General features: G+C 37.6%; 1 protein-coding gene across 2 annotated transcripts; it reads left to right on the top strand.

The window, feature by feature from the left end:
- The first annotated feature begins 673 nt into the window (after positions 1–673).
- Positions 674–12,956, top strand: LOC133741964 (uncharacterized). 2 transcript variants are annotated; one of them, XM_062169666.1, is made up of 4 exons: positions 674–1,046; positions 10,153–10,382; positions 11,350–11,602; positions 12,164–12,956. In XM_062169666.1, the coding sequence occupies exons 1-4, from the start codon at positions 713–715 to the stop codon at positions 12,175–12,177; spliced, it is 831 nt and encodes a 276-aa protein (XP_062025650.1). In that variant the 5' UTR covers positions 674–712; the 3' UTR covers positions 12,178–12,956. The 2 variants fall into 2 exon arrangements, with proteins under 2 accessions (XP_062025650.1, XP_062025649.1); XM_062169665.1 differs by lacking the exon at positions 12,164–12,956 and having other exon boundaries at positions 11,350–11,883.
- The last annotated feature ends 788 nt before the right edge of the window (positions 12,957–13,744 follow it).

The raw sequence follows: 13,744 nt of genomic DNA, 5'->3' as shown, positions 1-13,744 counted from the left end.
CTAGTGACAAGCTGCCAGATGTCTTGAATGAGCTTTGCAATCCTCCAAAGGGGGGTGAATATGACCCTTCACATCATCAATGACCAGTTTTGAGTCACCTTCAGCTTGTATATGTGTGAACCCATATTGTCTTGCTATAATTAGACTATTCCTCAAAGCCATTGCTTCATCTACGGGAACATTGGTATTTCCAAAACCTTTAGCGCTGCTGCTACAAGAGGTTTGCTAAAAGAATTCTTGATAACAAAACCACTTGCAGCAGAACTTTGCATTCCAGAGCCGTGAAAATTGATTTTGACATAGTTTGGACTTTGGAGGGGGAGGGTGCCACATAATTGATAATTGTGATTGAGTGGTTTGAGGCAGTCCTCATCCCGCCAGTCTGGGAGCCTGTACGCATGTTATTAAGTGAAGCAGCCGGAAGCAGCCGAAGCCGCCACTACTGCATTAGGAAGGCTTACATTTCCTTTAAAGATGGTTTTATTTCTTGCCTACCATATTTGGCAGGTTACAATAACTTTGGCAAAAGTTTCACTGTCATTGGTCCTTCCAAGTGTCCTGGAGTTTGAATTTGGAAAAAAAAAATTATTTTTCTAACACCTATTTATCTGTACGATAGTCCAACACTAGTGGTCTTAGTCGTCAGTGGAGTTGCACGTGTAAGTACTATACACTAATACCATCTTCCGCTTTGTTCCATTCACTCTTAGCAATGGCGAAGCAAGTCTCCGATCACCTGGAGCCATGGCGCGACCTACCAGACAAGGTCGTCATGGTCACCGGCGCCTCTTCCGGCCTCGGCCGTGACTTCTGTTTGGATTTGGCCAAAGCCGGCTGCCGGATTGTCGCCGCTGCTCGCCGCGTCGACCGCCTCCAGTCTGTCTGTGATGAAATCAACCAGCTCTCCACCGCGCCGCCGCAGCCGAGGGCCGTCGCGGTCGAGCTCGACGTCAGTGCCGACGGCTCTGCTATTCAGAAGTCTGTGCAAAAGGCTTGGGATGCCTTCGGCCGCATCGATGCCCTCATCAACAATGCCGGTGTCAGAGGTTGCTTGCCTTTCATCTCTATCTAGTTTTTTGCTTCTTTTTTCCTAACCTGAAATCTCTGAGAATTTTGAATTGAATATTGAATTTGCTCCTGAACTCAAATCTCATATCCCTTGATGTTTCGTTATATGTTTTAGGACTAAGGTAAACTCAAAGCAATTTGGAATATTAAAGTGTTGCATTGGCACGTATGGTTTGTCTGGACATGTAGGAATTTGGTAACAGCTTTCTATAAACAATGTTATGGTTAGATGTGGTGGTTTAATATTGTTAAGTGCTTTCAGCTTGAGCTGACTTGCGTGCTCATGTTCTTTGGCACCTTAAGATATCAATTCTATCATTGATCGAAGTACTGATGTCGAATGAGATGAGTCAAGTGTGCTTGGTAAGAATTGCTCGTTTTCCGTTTTGGGTTTTCAATACCGATTCACGTTGTGAACATAACTAGAAATATGTTTGACATTTAAACTCACTTTTTTTTTTTTTATAACTATTTTCGAAGTTTTAACATTTGAAGGCTACATATGCTTGACATTCGAAGTCGCTTCTCTTTTTTTTAGACTAATCTCGAAGTTTTAACATGTGGAGGCCGTTTGCTGGCATTACTCTGGTCAGCTACTATCATTCCAGATATCTTTGGTCTCCTACTTATGTGAAAGAGAGATGACACTATAGGTACCAAAATATAAAAAAATAAACTGTGCAACTGCATTCAATTTATGGCATATGATAATTCTTTTTTTGTGAAACATGTGATAAATCTTCTCAACCAGCTTGATTGGTTACAAAGACAACATTTTTATTTTCTTTTCTGTTTTATTCCCAACATGTAATTTTTAGCATGGCTTAGGAGTTGGTCACTAGTTTTTTATTTGGGAAAATTTCGCAAACAGTACACCAAGTAAAGACCACTAATAATTCTTATACATAAAGTTTCAAACCAAACATTTCGGTACACGAAATCTGAAACTCGACCCACTATCAGTACACGACGTCAATTTTTGACACTAAAATGTCCATTATGCCCTCAGTTCTTTTTTTTTTTAATAATTTTTTTTTTTCTGTTATTTTTTTTTTCCTTCGTTTTTTCTGTTATTTTTTTCTATTATTTTTTTTCCTTCGTTTTTTCTGTTATTTTTTTTTCCTTCATTTTTTCTGTTATTTTTTTCTATTATTTTTTTTCCTTCTTTTTTTCTGTTATTTTTTTTTCCTTCATTTTTTTCTGTTATTTTTTTCTATTATTTTTTTTCCTTCATTTTTTCTGTTATTTTTTTCTATTATTTTTTTTCCTTAATTTTTTCTGTTATTTTTTTTTCTTCCTTCGTTTTTATCTCTTTCTTTCTTTTCACATGACTAAATATTGGCTGAGTTACAAATATAAGCTGTAGGACCATAAATCTCACCAATTGGAGGGCAAGGGCGGCGTTGGAAGCGAGGGAGTGAGCCCGGAAGAAGGAAGAAGAAAGAGAAAAAAACGAAGGAAAAAATAATAACAGAAAAAAAAATAACAGAAAAAACGAAGGAAAAAAAATAACAGAAAAAACGAAGGAAAAAAAAATAACAGAAAAAAAAGAAGGAAAAAAAATAATAGAAAAAAATAACAGAAAAAACGAAGGAAAAAAAAATAACAGAAAAAAAAGAAGGAAAAAAAATAACAGAAAAAAAAAATTATTAAAAAAAAAAAACTGAGGGCATAATAGATATTTTGGTGTCAAAAATTGACGTCGTGTACTGATAGTGGGTCGAGTTTCAGATTTCGTGTACCGAAATGTTTGGTTTGGAACTTTATGTATAATAATTATTAGTGACCTTTACTTGGTGTACTGTTTGCGAAATTTTCCCTTTTTATTTTGTGCTTTTCTGATCTTTTGTTGGGAGGCAGCTTCAACTCACACTAAGTTGGGAATAAATTATCAAAGAAAGTATTTGTTTTCGAGACTGGTGGGAGCCTTCAGAGAGTATAGAGGGGCCAAGTAGTTGCCATTAATGAGCCTCTTAGTTGGATAACTTACACAGGGGAAGCCGACTGAAAACTTGCTTTTTTTATTTACTATACTTTTTTTTTTTTTTTTTTTTGAAGATTTGATTAAGTTACCTTCACTAGTTCACTCACAAACGTTATTCAAATAAAACCAGATACCCAAAAGCAATTCGATATCATCTCTTCCTGATCCTGGCCTCTCACATGTAAACTCGTCTGTTTTGCTCTCTTCATTGTTTTATAACTTTATCTCGTTTCACCATTGGAATTGTATATGCATCATTATTAAATTATGGGAAAATTCATTATAGACCCAATTCTTATAAAATCTAATGAAAAAAATTCACCTACTATTTTTTTCAATCTGCACCCAATTATTGCCGACTAGGATAAATATTGTGTTTCTTTTTTTCTAAATTACACATATTGTCACTATTTAAAGCTGATAAACATTAGTCAACTAGCAAATTTTTTTTTTTTTTTTGAGAATAAAAATTAACGTTCTCTTTAAAAATCTTAATTGTAGATTTTTCATTGGTACCATTATTATAGCAGTTTTCCTTTTACTCATCATTATTGCTAGAATTATGGAGCATTCTTTTACATTTTTTTTTTTTGAATTCAATGGCTTTACAGATTTAAATGAATATGAAATTTACTTTTTGGTAATTTAAACTTTCTATTTTAAAGGTAGATTTTGTGTTTTTCCATCAATTTACTTGCAACCTAACTTAAAGGTAGAGGTTTAAGTTTTTAACCTATCTAATAGGTTTTTATTTTAATTACAACTTTAACATTAGACGTACATGTATGTTACACTTCTAGAAATTTTCATATCAACCTCTTTCTTATGTATTTTATCATTGCGAGTTGACCATATTTCTTATGTTGAAAATCTCTAACTTATCATTATATGCATATATCTATCGATTATGTAACATTTGTGAATGAACAATGATCGAATTAATATGATAATATACAAAAGGAAAAGGTCAAACCTAGAACAAAATAATTTACCATTAGAAAATTCAAGGTACAATGATGAGAAAAGAAAAGATTTGAAAAACTAAATCTCATGAATAACATACCTTATTAATAGATACCATACTTTCGAAAGACAATATGGTCACGAATGCATAGGTGATATACAAGTTCACAACAACAAATTTGAACTTCTTTCTTATGGTCTACATGAACTGAACTAGTATTTGTATAGTTTGAAAGAGAAGTTTTAAATAACACCCCTAATTACTTAATACAGACTTCATACTTAATACACCACCAATTTAATTTCTCATTCTAATATTTTACTAAATACACAACCCAAAGTACCTTAAATACCCTTAATCTCAAAAATCATGAAATATCCTACTTTTTGACTATATTAAGGTTACTATTTAATATGATTAGTATATTGACGTTTTGTAAATGACCATATTGATTACTTGTGTTAGTTATTGAGAAATCCATAAAGATTTATTATTGTTCCCTTTAAATAGATGCATATAAATAGGTTTTGTGTTATTTGAGCTCTCATCCACCAAACACCATGTTAATCAAGTATAAAATTATGAGTTGAACATTCAACCAAAACTATACCAGTAGTTTCTCCATCATGGCGGAACTAAAAAGTTGTCATTAGAGGGGCCAAACAAATTAACAATTACAAAGTTTTTTCACCTGTGATGTTTTATATTAGAAAATAAATTGATTAATCATAACTCTTAGAACAAAAAAGGAAATTAACTAAAAAATAGGAGTAAAGCGATATGTTTTAAAAATATTTAATGCCATTGATTTTGAAATTCTAAATATTATGGTTTCAAACCTCATTTAATTACAATTTATTTAAGAAAAAAATTAAGTTAGATAGTTTCTAACTTTATTCTTGTATTAAATTGGGAGGCCATGTATAGAAATTTGTTGTGTTTATCTAACTATTTATACATAAATAGAATAATATAAGGAAAATATGACTATTTTTTTCTTCTTCTGATGCATAGATGTCTGTTTTGGTCATTTAACCTACCTACAAAATCTAATTTGAAATATAAAATAATAGAGATGTGTATTAAGTGATTAGGGGTGTGTATTTAAAATTTCTCAGTTTTTTTGAATCAAGTACGATAGCCCTTTATTGAAATGAAAAAAGTTCAAACATTACAAATCTCTGCTACAATAGCAGATTGAAGAAAAGCGGGAGTAGAAAAATAAAAAGAATCTTGCCTAAGAGTACAGGCATGTGCTGCTAACAGATGCGCAACTAGATTGCCTTTCCGACCAACAAAGGACACACTGACCCCCAGTGATTCCAATAAACTGCCCACATCATCAAAGAGTCTTCCCAACACCGATGTGTTGGAAGACATGTATTGTGTAAGTTGCCTCTTCACTCCGACGCATCAGTCTCCAAAACAGCCGGTAGGAAAGCATGATCAGCTGCAAACTCTGCAGCTCTCTTACAAGCAAGAATTTCAGCATGTTCCGGTGATATAAGCCCACTGAGAGGACACGCCCCCCCCGCTAGCATATGACCAAAAGCATTCCGAACCACAAAACCAAGGCCTCCCTGCCTGGTAATATGGTTAAACGATCCGTCGACGTTGATCTTCAAAAAACCAACTTCAGGTGCACACCACCGAACTACTCGAGCTCTGCCAGTAGTGGATTGAGTTTGTTTCAGATTATGAAACCTGAACTCCTGAAGTCTCGATACAAGAAGGAGACTAACATCACAAGCCACAGTACATTTCTGGTTCCACACTCTTTCATTGCGCTCCTTCCAAACTCCCCATAAGAGAAACATAAACTCCCCAAAATTCCTCAAAGATAATTCCTTGGCACAGAAATTCAACCAACCAAGTAAATCACTCTGTACCACCTGTGGGTTATAACATACCTGCTTCAGAATGGCCCTGGATTGCACAACTTCTTGCGTAAAGGGACAGTCCCTGCACAAATGGATTGTCGTCTCCCTATTAAACCCACACAGCATGCACTCCGCCGAGTCCACTACTACTCTTTTCGATGCCAGACTCCCTAGAGAGGGTAATATATCCAAACAGACCCGCCATATATGAATCTTAGCCTTATTCGAAATCGAAGCCTTCCACAATTTCTTCCAAAACGAAGCTCCCACCGGTAATGTCAGGGGACTATAGCTCGAAGAATGGGCAAAAGCATACCTATAAGCATATTTAACTGAGAATTTACCATCTCTGGACAACCTCCAACTCAATCTATCCACCACACTTCGTCTACTCAAGGGAATAGCCATGATTGCAGCAGCCTCCTCGCTTGAAAATAGACGAGCAATTAACTCAACATTCCAACCCCCTGTACCTAACATCAAATCACTCACAATGTGAACCTCATCCACCGCCAGTCTTAATCCCGTTGGTTTCCCCAAAGGCAAAGCCGGAATCCAATTATCCGAGAACACAGAAATGCTAGTACCATCCCCCACCTGCCAACAATAACTACTCTGTAACAGTTCTTTAGTGGAAAAAATGCTCCTCCACGAAAAGGAAGGAGACTCATGAGATGGTGCATCCCAGAAAGTACTATCCGGGAAATATTTAGCCTTATAGAGACGAGCAATAAGTGAAGAAGGGTTGTTGAGGACTCGCCAAGCTTGTTTTGCCAACATCGTTGTATTAAAATTAGAAAGGCTTCGGAACCCTAATCCACCTTCCTCCTTCGGGTTACATAAGGCATCCCACTTCTTCCAATGAATCTTCCGTTTATCCAAAGTGCTACCCCACCAAAACCTTGCACACATCTGTTCAAGGTCCTCGCAAAAGTTTTGGGTCAGTTGAAAAACACTCATGGCATATGTGGGTAACGCCTGAGCCACCACTCGAATTAGGATATCCTTCCCAGCGCCACTTAACAACTTCCCTTGCCAACCAGCCAGTTTCTTGGCCAATCTGTCCTTTATATAGTGAAAGGTCGAAGTTTTCTTGCGTCCCACGTATGTGGGTAACCCCAAATACTTGTCATGCGAAGCCACTACTTCAACGCCTAAAAAATCTGACACCTCCTCTTGCACCTCCTCAGTCACATTCTTACTAAATACTATGGAACTTTTACTGAAGTTAATAAGTTGTCCCGAAGCCCGTCCATAGGTTTCAAAGACATCCTGCAACTCAAAACAAGCCTCCAATGAAGCCTGAGCATAGATCATACTATCATCCGCAAACAATAAATGGTTGACCAGAGGAGCCCCTGAACAAACCCCAATTCCTAGTAACAGTCCTGTAGACTGTTTTTGCTTTAACAAAGCAGATAGAGAAGCCTTCAGCCCGAATGAGAAATAGATAGGGAGACAAAGGATCCCCTTGTCGTAGTCCTCTGCTTGGCTGGAGAAATCCCCGTGGCTTACCCCTCACCAGAAAAGAGTAACTAACAGTACGGACACATTGCATAATCATCTGAATCCAATTATGAGCAAAGCCAAAGCGATACATAACCTTTTCCAGAAAAACCCACTCCATTCTATCATAGGCTTTGCTCAGATCTAATTTCAAGGCCATGAAACCCTCATTGCCCTCCCTCTTATTATGCACAAAATGAGCAATCTCGTTCGCAACCAAAATATTATCCGTGATCAGTCTACCTGGGACAAAAGCACTCAGAAAATGTGATATCACAAAAGGTAAAACTACCTTTAACCTATTTGCAATTGCCTTAGAGCAGATTTTGTAAATAACATTACATAAAGCTATCGGTCTCAGATCAGACATATGTTCGGGATTATCAACCTTGGGAATGAGACAAATATGAGTGAAATTGATTTGCTTAAGAAGCTGACCCGTCTGCAAAAAGCTCTGAACTGCCTCAAAAACATCATCACCAATATGTTCCCAATAATGTTGGAAAAAGAGAGGAGGCATACCATCCGGCCCTGGTGATTTAGTCGGGTACATCTGAAAAAGTGCAGAACGCACCTCATCCCGAGTATAGGGTGTACAAAGTTGAATATTCATCTCCGGAGTTACAACCGGCATAATGGCCTCCAAAGTTTTGTCCACAGCTTCATAATCAATCTCCGAAGCCATGAACATTTTAGCAAAGTAGTCCGTAACCACCCCTACAATACCAGAATCATCATCGTGCCACTGCCCATCTTCATCAAACAAGCCCTGTAACATATTCTTCCTCTTCCTATTCTCAGTCTTCCGATGAAAATAGCTCGTATTGCGGTCCGCCTCCTTTAACCAGGTGACCTTTGATCGTTGTCTCCAAAACAACTCCTCCTGGTATAATAAAGATTGAAGCTTGTCCATCAAAGTCTTCTTTTCATTCTGCACTTCCACTGAGATTGGTACCTCCAACAGTTCCTCCAGTCTAGCTCGAATCCCTCTCATCTGTAATTGTCTACCTCGAAACACTTGCTTCTGCCACTTATCAAGCTGCATCCTAGTGTGTACAATCTTCTTCGTAACACAAAACATAGGTGTTCCGGCAACATCCGTCCCCCATGCCTCTTTCACCACTCCGTCGCATTCAGGATGTTGTAACCAGAATGCCTCAAACTTGAAATTATGCTTTTTGGACCGCACCACCAGAGGGGCTGTGCTAACCTTCAGAAGCAGAGGTACATGGTCAGAATCTGAAGGCGGAAGGTGAAATAGTTTCGAATGCCCAAACAAATCAAACCAAGATGGAGTGCAGATCGCCCTATCTAGACGCAATAACGTCTCCGAATTCCACCAAGTGGCCATAGCGCCATGGAACCCTAGGTCCAACAAGTCGCAATATCCTAAAGCCTCACGGAAGCCTCTCATTTGTCTTTCCGCTCGTATTGGACCAGAAATCTTCTCCCCATTGTTCAAGATTTCGTTGAAATCTCCTATCACAATCCAGGGAAGCGAATCCAGGTCAGAAAGATCTCGTAATAATTGCCAGGAGCGATCTCTTTCACTCGTTCTGGCATACCCATAGAACCCAGTCACTCTCCAAGACGGAACTCCAGACTCCCCAACCACCACGGCGTCAATGTGATGTGCTGACGTCGTCCCTAGATTCAGATGCACATCGTCATTCCAAAACAACCCTAGCCCACCAGCTTGGCCTTCACTGAGCACCGCCTTTACGTTAGCAAACCCTAGCGCCTTACGTAGAGTTTCGAACTCCCTCTCTCTACTTATCTTCGTCTCACACAAAAAAAACGATCTGAGGACGATTCTGAGAAATCAAGTCCCTAAAATTTCTCAGTTTGAAATCATGGTGCTATATATAAAAGTTTTCCTCAATGAAAATTTGAAATCAAAGCATGCATGAATTAAGCTATAAATCACGTACTTTTCAAAATGTTATAATTATACATCAATACTCTATAAGGAAGATTGCCCAATGATAAATCAGGCATATAGAAAAACAAGAAAAAATATTAATTATACATCAATATATACTCTACAAGGAATGTTGCCTATGTGGATTGGGTGTAGATTAATATATAGAAAAATATGCATGAGTTTTTCCCAATATCTCTTTAGAAAATTGGGTTTATATCTAATTTCTGTACTATTTATTCTGTTAAGCAATGGATATTTGCATTCCATGAATCATATTGTTTGAAATTGTGCCCATTAGAGAAAGTTTCTGGCCTGTCCTGTCCTGTTTGAAATTGTGCCCATTAGATGTCTTTGCATTTTGGCCCCTTGGATTTCAGTGTGTTCCTCCTCTTTCCATTGTGGTTCTTGTCACCTTGCAGCTGTGTTGTCTTATTGTGAAGAAAGATGGTAATCCATATGTTGTCTTAGCTTGTGATCTTGGAATTAGACGATTATGCCTACATGGGTTCGATTACATGTGATTTGTTAAGCAACATTTATTTTAGGGTTGGGTGTACTTGGGTGTGATATTTATGCACCTGCATGTATAGACAAACATATATTTGTGCACACACCAACTCACAAGTGCTGGACACAGCACAAACCAACAGGCTCCCTACTTATCTTATTTTCCGGCAACATACATCGTCTTTCTTCGGATACATGATTACTCACCGGTCCAACTTTTTTACTCTCTAAACTCAACTGGTAAAGCCCATGTCAACCACTTGAATTAAAATTCCTCTCAGATTAAGTTCGCATCCTCACTTCCCTCTCTGTTCCTTAGGTAATGTGGCGTCTCCATTGGAATTGTCTGAGGAGGAGTGGAACAGCACTTTCAAGACAAACTTGACTGGCACCTGGTTGGTGTCAAAATATGTTTCCTTATGCATGCGTGATGCAGGTAAGGGAGGATCAATCATTAATATATCTTCCATTTCTGGTCTTGATCGTGGATCTGTGCGTGGAGGTTTAGCCTACAATTGCTCAAAGGCTGGCGTAAACACCTTGACAAAGGTATTTTCACTGGAGTACAAATTATTTGAATATTATCAGTAACTCAAGAGAAATGAGTCATATTTGTGTTAGTAGCTTGATATATGGATTTTGGCAATGAAACATAACTACTTGAAGTGATGCCTGCCATGTTGGGTGGTGAATGTTGCTCAACATTAGCATTAAAGAAGACAACTTACAAAGTCTATGAATAGAGGAGGGATGGATTTGTAGGAGCTTATACTTCAAAACAGAACTGGGTCTACAAGTAGTTCAGTTGTTTATAATTTAATAAAGGCTTATTGCAAGTGGGCCTATAAGAGCAAGTTCACCCGTTGGGTCACCAGGTCACCCACTATTCACTGCTTTGTAGTGTTAATTTCACCTTCTGGGTCACGAGTACAGTGTATTTCGTGCCCTGGGTCACCCTGTACAGTGTTTTGGGTCACCATGGTGACCTGCACAGTGTATTTCATGCCCTAGGTCACGGGCACAGTGTATTTCGTGACCCAGAGAATGAAAATATACACTAAAAAGCAGTGACCCAACGGGTGAACTTGCTCTAAGACTCTGCCTTCTACTTTTCCTTACATCACCCTTGTTTGTTGAAGGCAAGTTTTGATTCTTGGTATCTTTAGTTCAGTAGTTGCAACTTACAAGTGTTTTGGAGTAAAAGCTAAATTGCTGGTCTTGTATAGTATAGTGGACTTGAAGTTGTTTGACTTATTTGCACCATATAGCATTATACTTACAACTTCTCCTCAAGTTTTGTTTTTGGTATTGTATTATCCTCAATTTTGCCTGTTCAACACATAGCATAATAATACTATTACGCTTTAAGATTTTTTTTTTTTTTTTTAAATTTTTTTTTAACTGTCATAATCTTCAAGGATGTTTGATCTTAGGGTTTTCTTATGGGTATGTACTTCACAAATGTTATTTGTTGGTAGAGTGATGGAAGTATACTGTTTTCTATTATGTTTAACAGGTCATGGCTGTGGAGTTGGGGGTACACAAGATCAGAGTGAATGCAATATCACCTGGGCTTTTCAGATCTGAAATTACAGAGGGTCTTATGCAAAAAGATTGGCTACACAATGTGGCTATGAGGACTGTCCCTTTGAGAACATATGGCACTTCAGATCCAGCATTGACATCACTAGCTCGTTATTTGATACATGACTCCTCTGAATATGTCTCGGGCAATATTTACATTGTAGACGCAGGACTCACCTTGCCAGGTGTCCCTATTTTCTCTTCCCTTTGAATTTCATGCTGATTTATATTCATAAGAAAATAATCTACAGTAATATAAGACATATTTGATACCACCCTGCAAGTGTAACGGTTGAATAAGAAAATAACAATCTGCAAGGTCTTTGAGTCATGCGATTATTACATGAGTCGTGTAATGAAACTTTGCCAATTTGTAAATGATCACTTTATCTGAAATATATCCGTCGAGTTATTTGATTTTCAACAACTATTTAGCATAATTCAAAACATGAGCCTATTTATTTATTATATTTTTCAGTTTTTGTGTTCCTTGTGAAAATATGATGACAGTAATTTAGTTTTCCAATATTTCTTGCACAAGGACTTGAATTACCATGCATTGCATTCTCAGAAGTTTTTCTCGTAAGACACTTGGATTGACCTCTGAGAAGGCATGGGAAATTCTTTAAACCATTTATTGCATTATCAGTCTAGTTATGTTTAGCATATTTTGTTTCACTACTCCGGTGAACAAAACGTTTTTGTGGTGACTGGTTCTTTTTTCTTTGTTCTAATTGAATGGGCAGTGTCAGGTCTTTAAAACGGGGGTTCGAATAAGCTTTTCTGGCGATACACGAGCTGAGCAGTGCTGGCCCTATCATGAATATATTAGGCCCATATCCTACTGAAAGGCCAGAAAAATTTGGTCCTATGGGCAAGCAGACACAAATAACTTATTTTAGGAGGGTTTATGGTTTCTGTTGTCCTTCATTAGCCGGATCGTTCATTTTATAAATTACCCTTTAAAAAACGTTTGTGCAAAAAATAAATCAGAAGCAGCTTTCCCACTTGGTTTTCCCCAAAAGAAGAGATCTATTACTCGAGCAACCAGAAGTGATGCAAAAGCCGAGAATCATCATGCTAAAGGAATCTCTGCGACTGCTGGTACTGCCTCTTGTTCCTATTCTGTGCCATCTAACTCTAATACTGATGTAAACCCACCCCCACTTGCTGGACTGCTGGAGTTCATGAACATCAAGAAGTGGGTTTGAAATTGCCAATGACAAGCAAGAAGTGATGCTTTTGCTGAAATTGAAGAAGCTGATGATATTTTAAAGACATAAACTTGAAAAGGCCACGAATGGGAACGAAGAATAGTGAGTGTGAATGATGTTCTGTCAGTGGGAGTGGCAGGCTAATTATGCAACACAAAAATAACAGTGTATTGTGTTTTTGAAATTAGGGTGTGCATTGACATGATTTTTTTTATTTTTTTTTCTTTCGATGGAAAAATAATACAACAGCTACAAAGTATCTCCCCTAATACAACCTAGCTCAGAAAAATCAAACTGAAAAGCATGAGCAGCCGAAGTAGGCAGAGCATTATTACAACTTGCAATAGGAATAGAATGGCCAAGGTGAGCTATTGAGTCTGCAAGGAAATTTGCTTCTCTCCAAATCTGTTTAAAAGAAAATGTCTTCAAATGGTCTTGAAATTTGGATGATATCCTTGATAATAGTACGTTCTTGATAATAGTACGTACTCTCCAAGGTGGTTGAATCTTTCCATTCATGCTATCAATGACACATTGTCATGATTGTTGCTCATTCGTGGTTTTCAATTTTTTTTTTTTTAATAATATAGAATGCAATCATGCATATGATCTTGCCATGATTTTGAAATTTATGGTCACATTTTTCAACTTCTGTCTGTTGCTCCAATTTTAGTTACTGATGCATGTTGAAAAGGGTGTGAAAAGATAGAATCACAATGTTATTCTTTTTCTTCAGTTTCGATAGTTTTGTTCTTTGGTTTTGATGTTTCATTCTTCTTTTTGTCTGATTTCAATATTTCATTCTTTTTGTCTGACAAATGCCGCAAAGGGATGTTTTTTGTTGGAATGTAATGATCTCTCATTGTTCCTGCACAAGCGTGTGGAGGGAAGCATTTGAGCCGTTTGGAAGCTTACAGGTGAAGGGAATACTCAAAAGAGATTATGAATGCAAAGACGAGTAGCCTTTCATGCAGTAGTGAAGGGTTTTTACCAAGATTTCCAGAGGACCAAGGGAGAGTGAGAATTCGAACAAGAGAAGGAGAATTGAGGTTGGGGAAAAGCTCCTTATTTCCATCTAGTTTCTCTACCAATCCCCTTAGCAGCTCCAACCCT

Source organism: Rosa rugosa, chromosome 4 (genome assembly GCF_958449725.1).
Source record: "Rosa rugosa chromosome 4, drRosRugo1.1, whole genome shotgun sequence".
NCBI classification, from domain to species: Eukaryota; Viridiplantae; Streptophyta; class Magnoliopsida; order Rosales; family Rosaceae; genus Rosa; species Rosa rugosa.
The sequence above is the reverse complement of the archived record's forward strand: the minus strand, read 5'-3'. Positions and strand labels throughout refer to the sequence as shown.

Excerpts from the sequence above, each read along its gene's own strand:
- LOC133741964 (XM_062169665.1), top strand. The coding sequence starts at position 713 with ATGGCGAAGCAAGTCTCCGATCACCTGGAGCCATGGCGCGACCTACCA. Across the intron at positions 1,047-10,152 it reads CAACAATGCCGGTGTCAGAG|GTAATGTGGCGTCTCCATTG; the intron begins GTTGCTTGCCTT and ends TCTGTTCCTTAG. Across the intron at positions 10,383-11,349 it reads GCGTAAACACCTTGACAAAG|GTCATGGCTGTGGAGTTGGG; the intron begins GTATTTTCACTG and ends TATGTTTAACAG.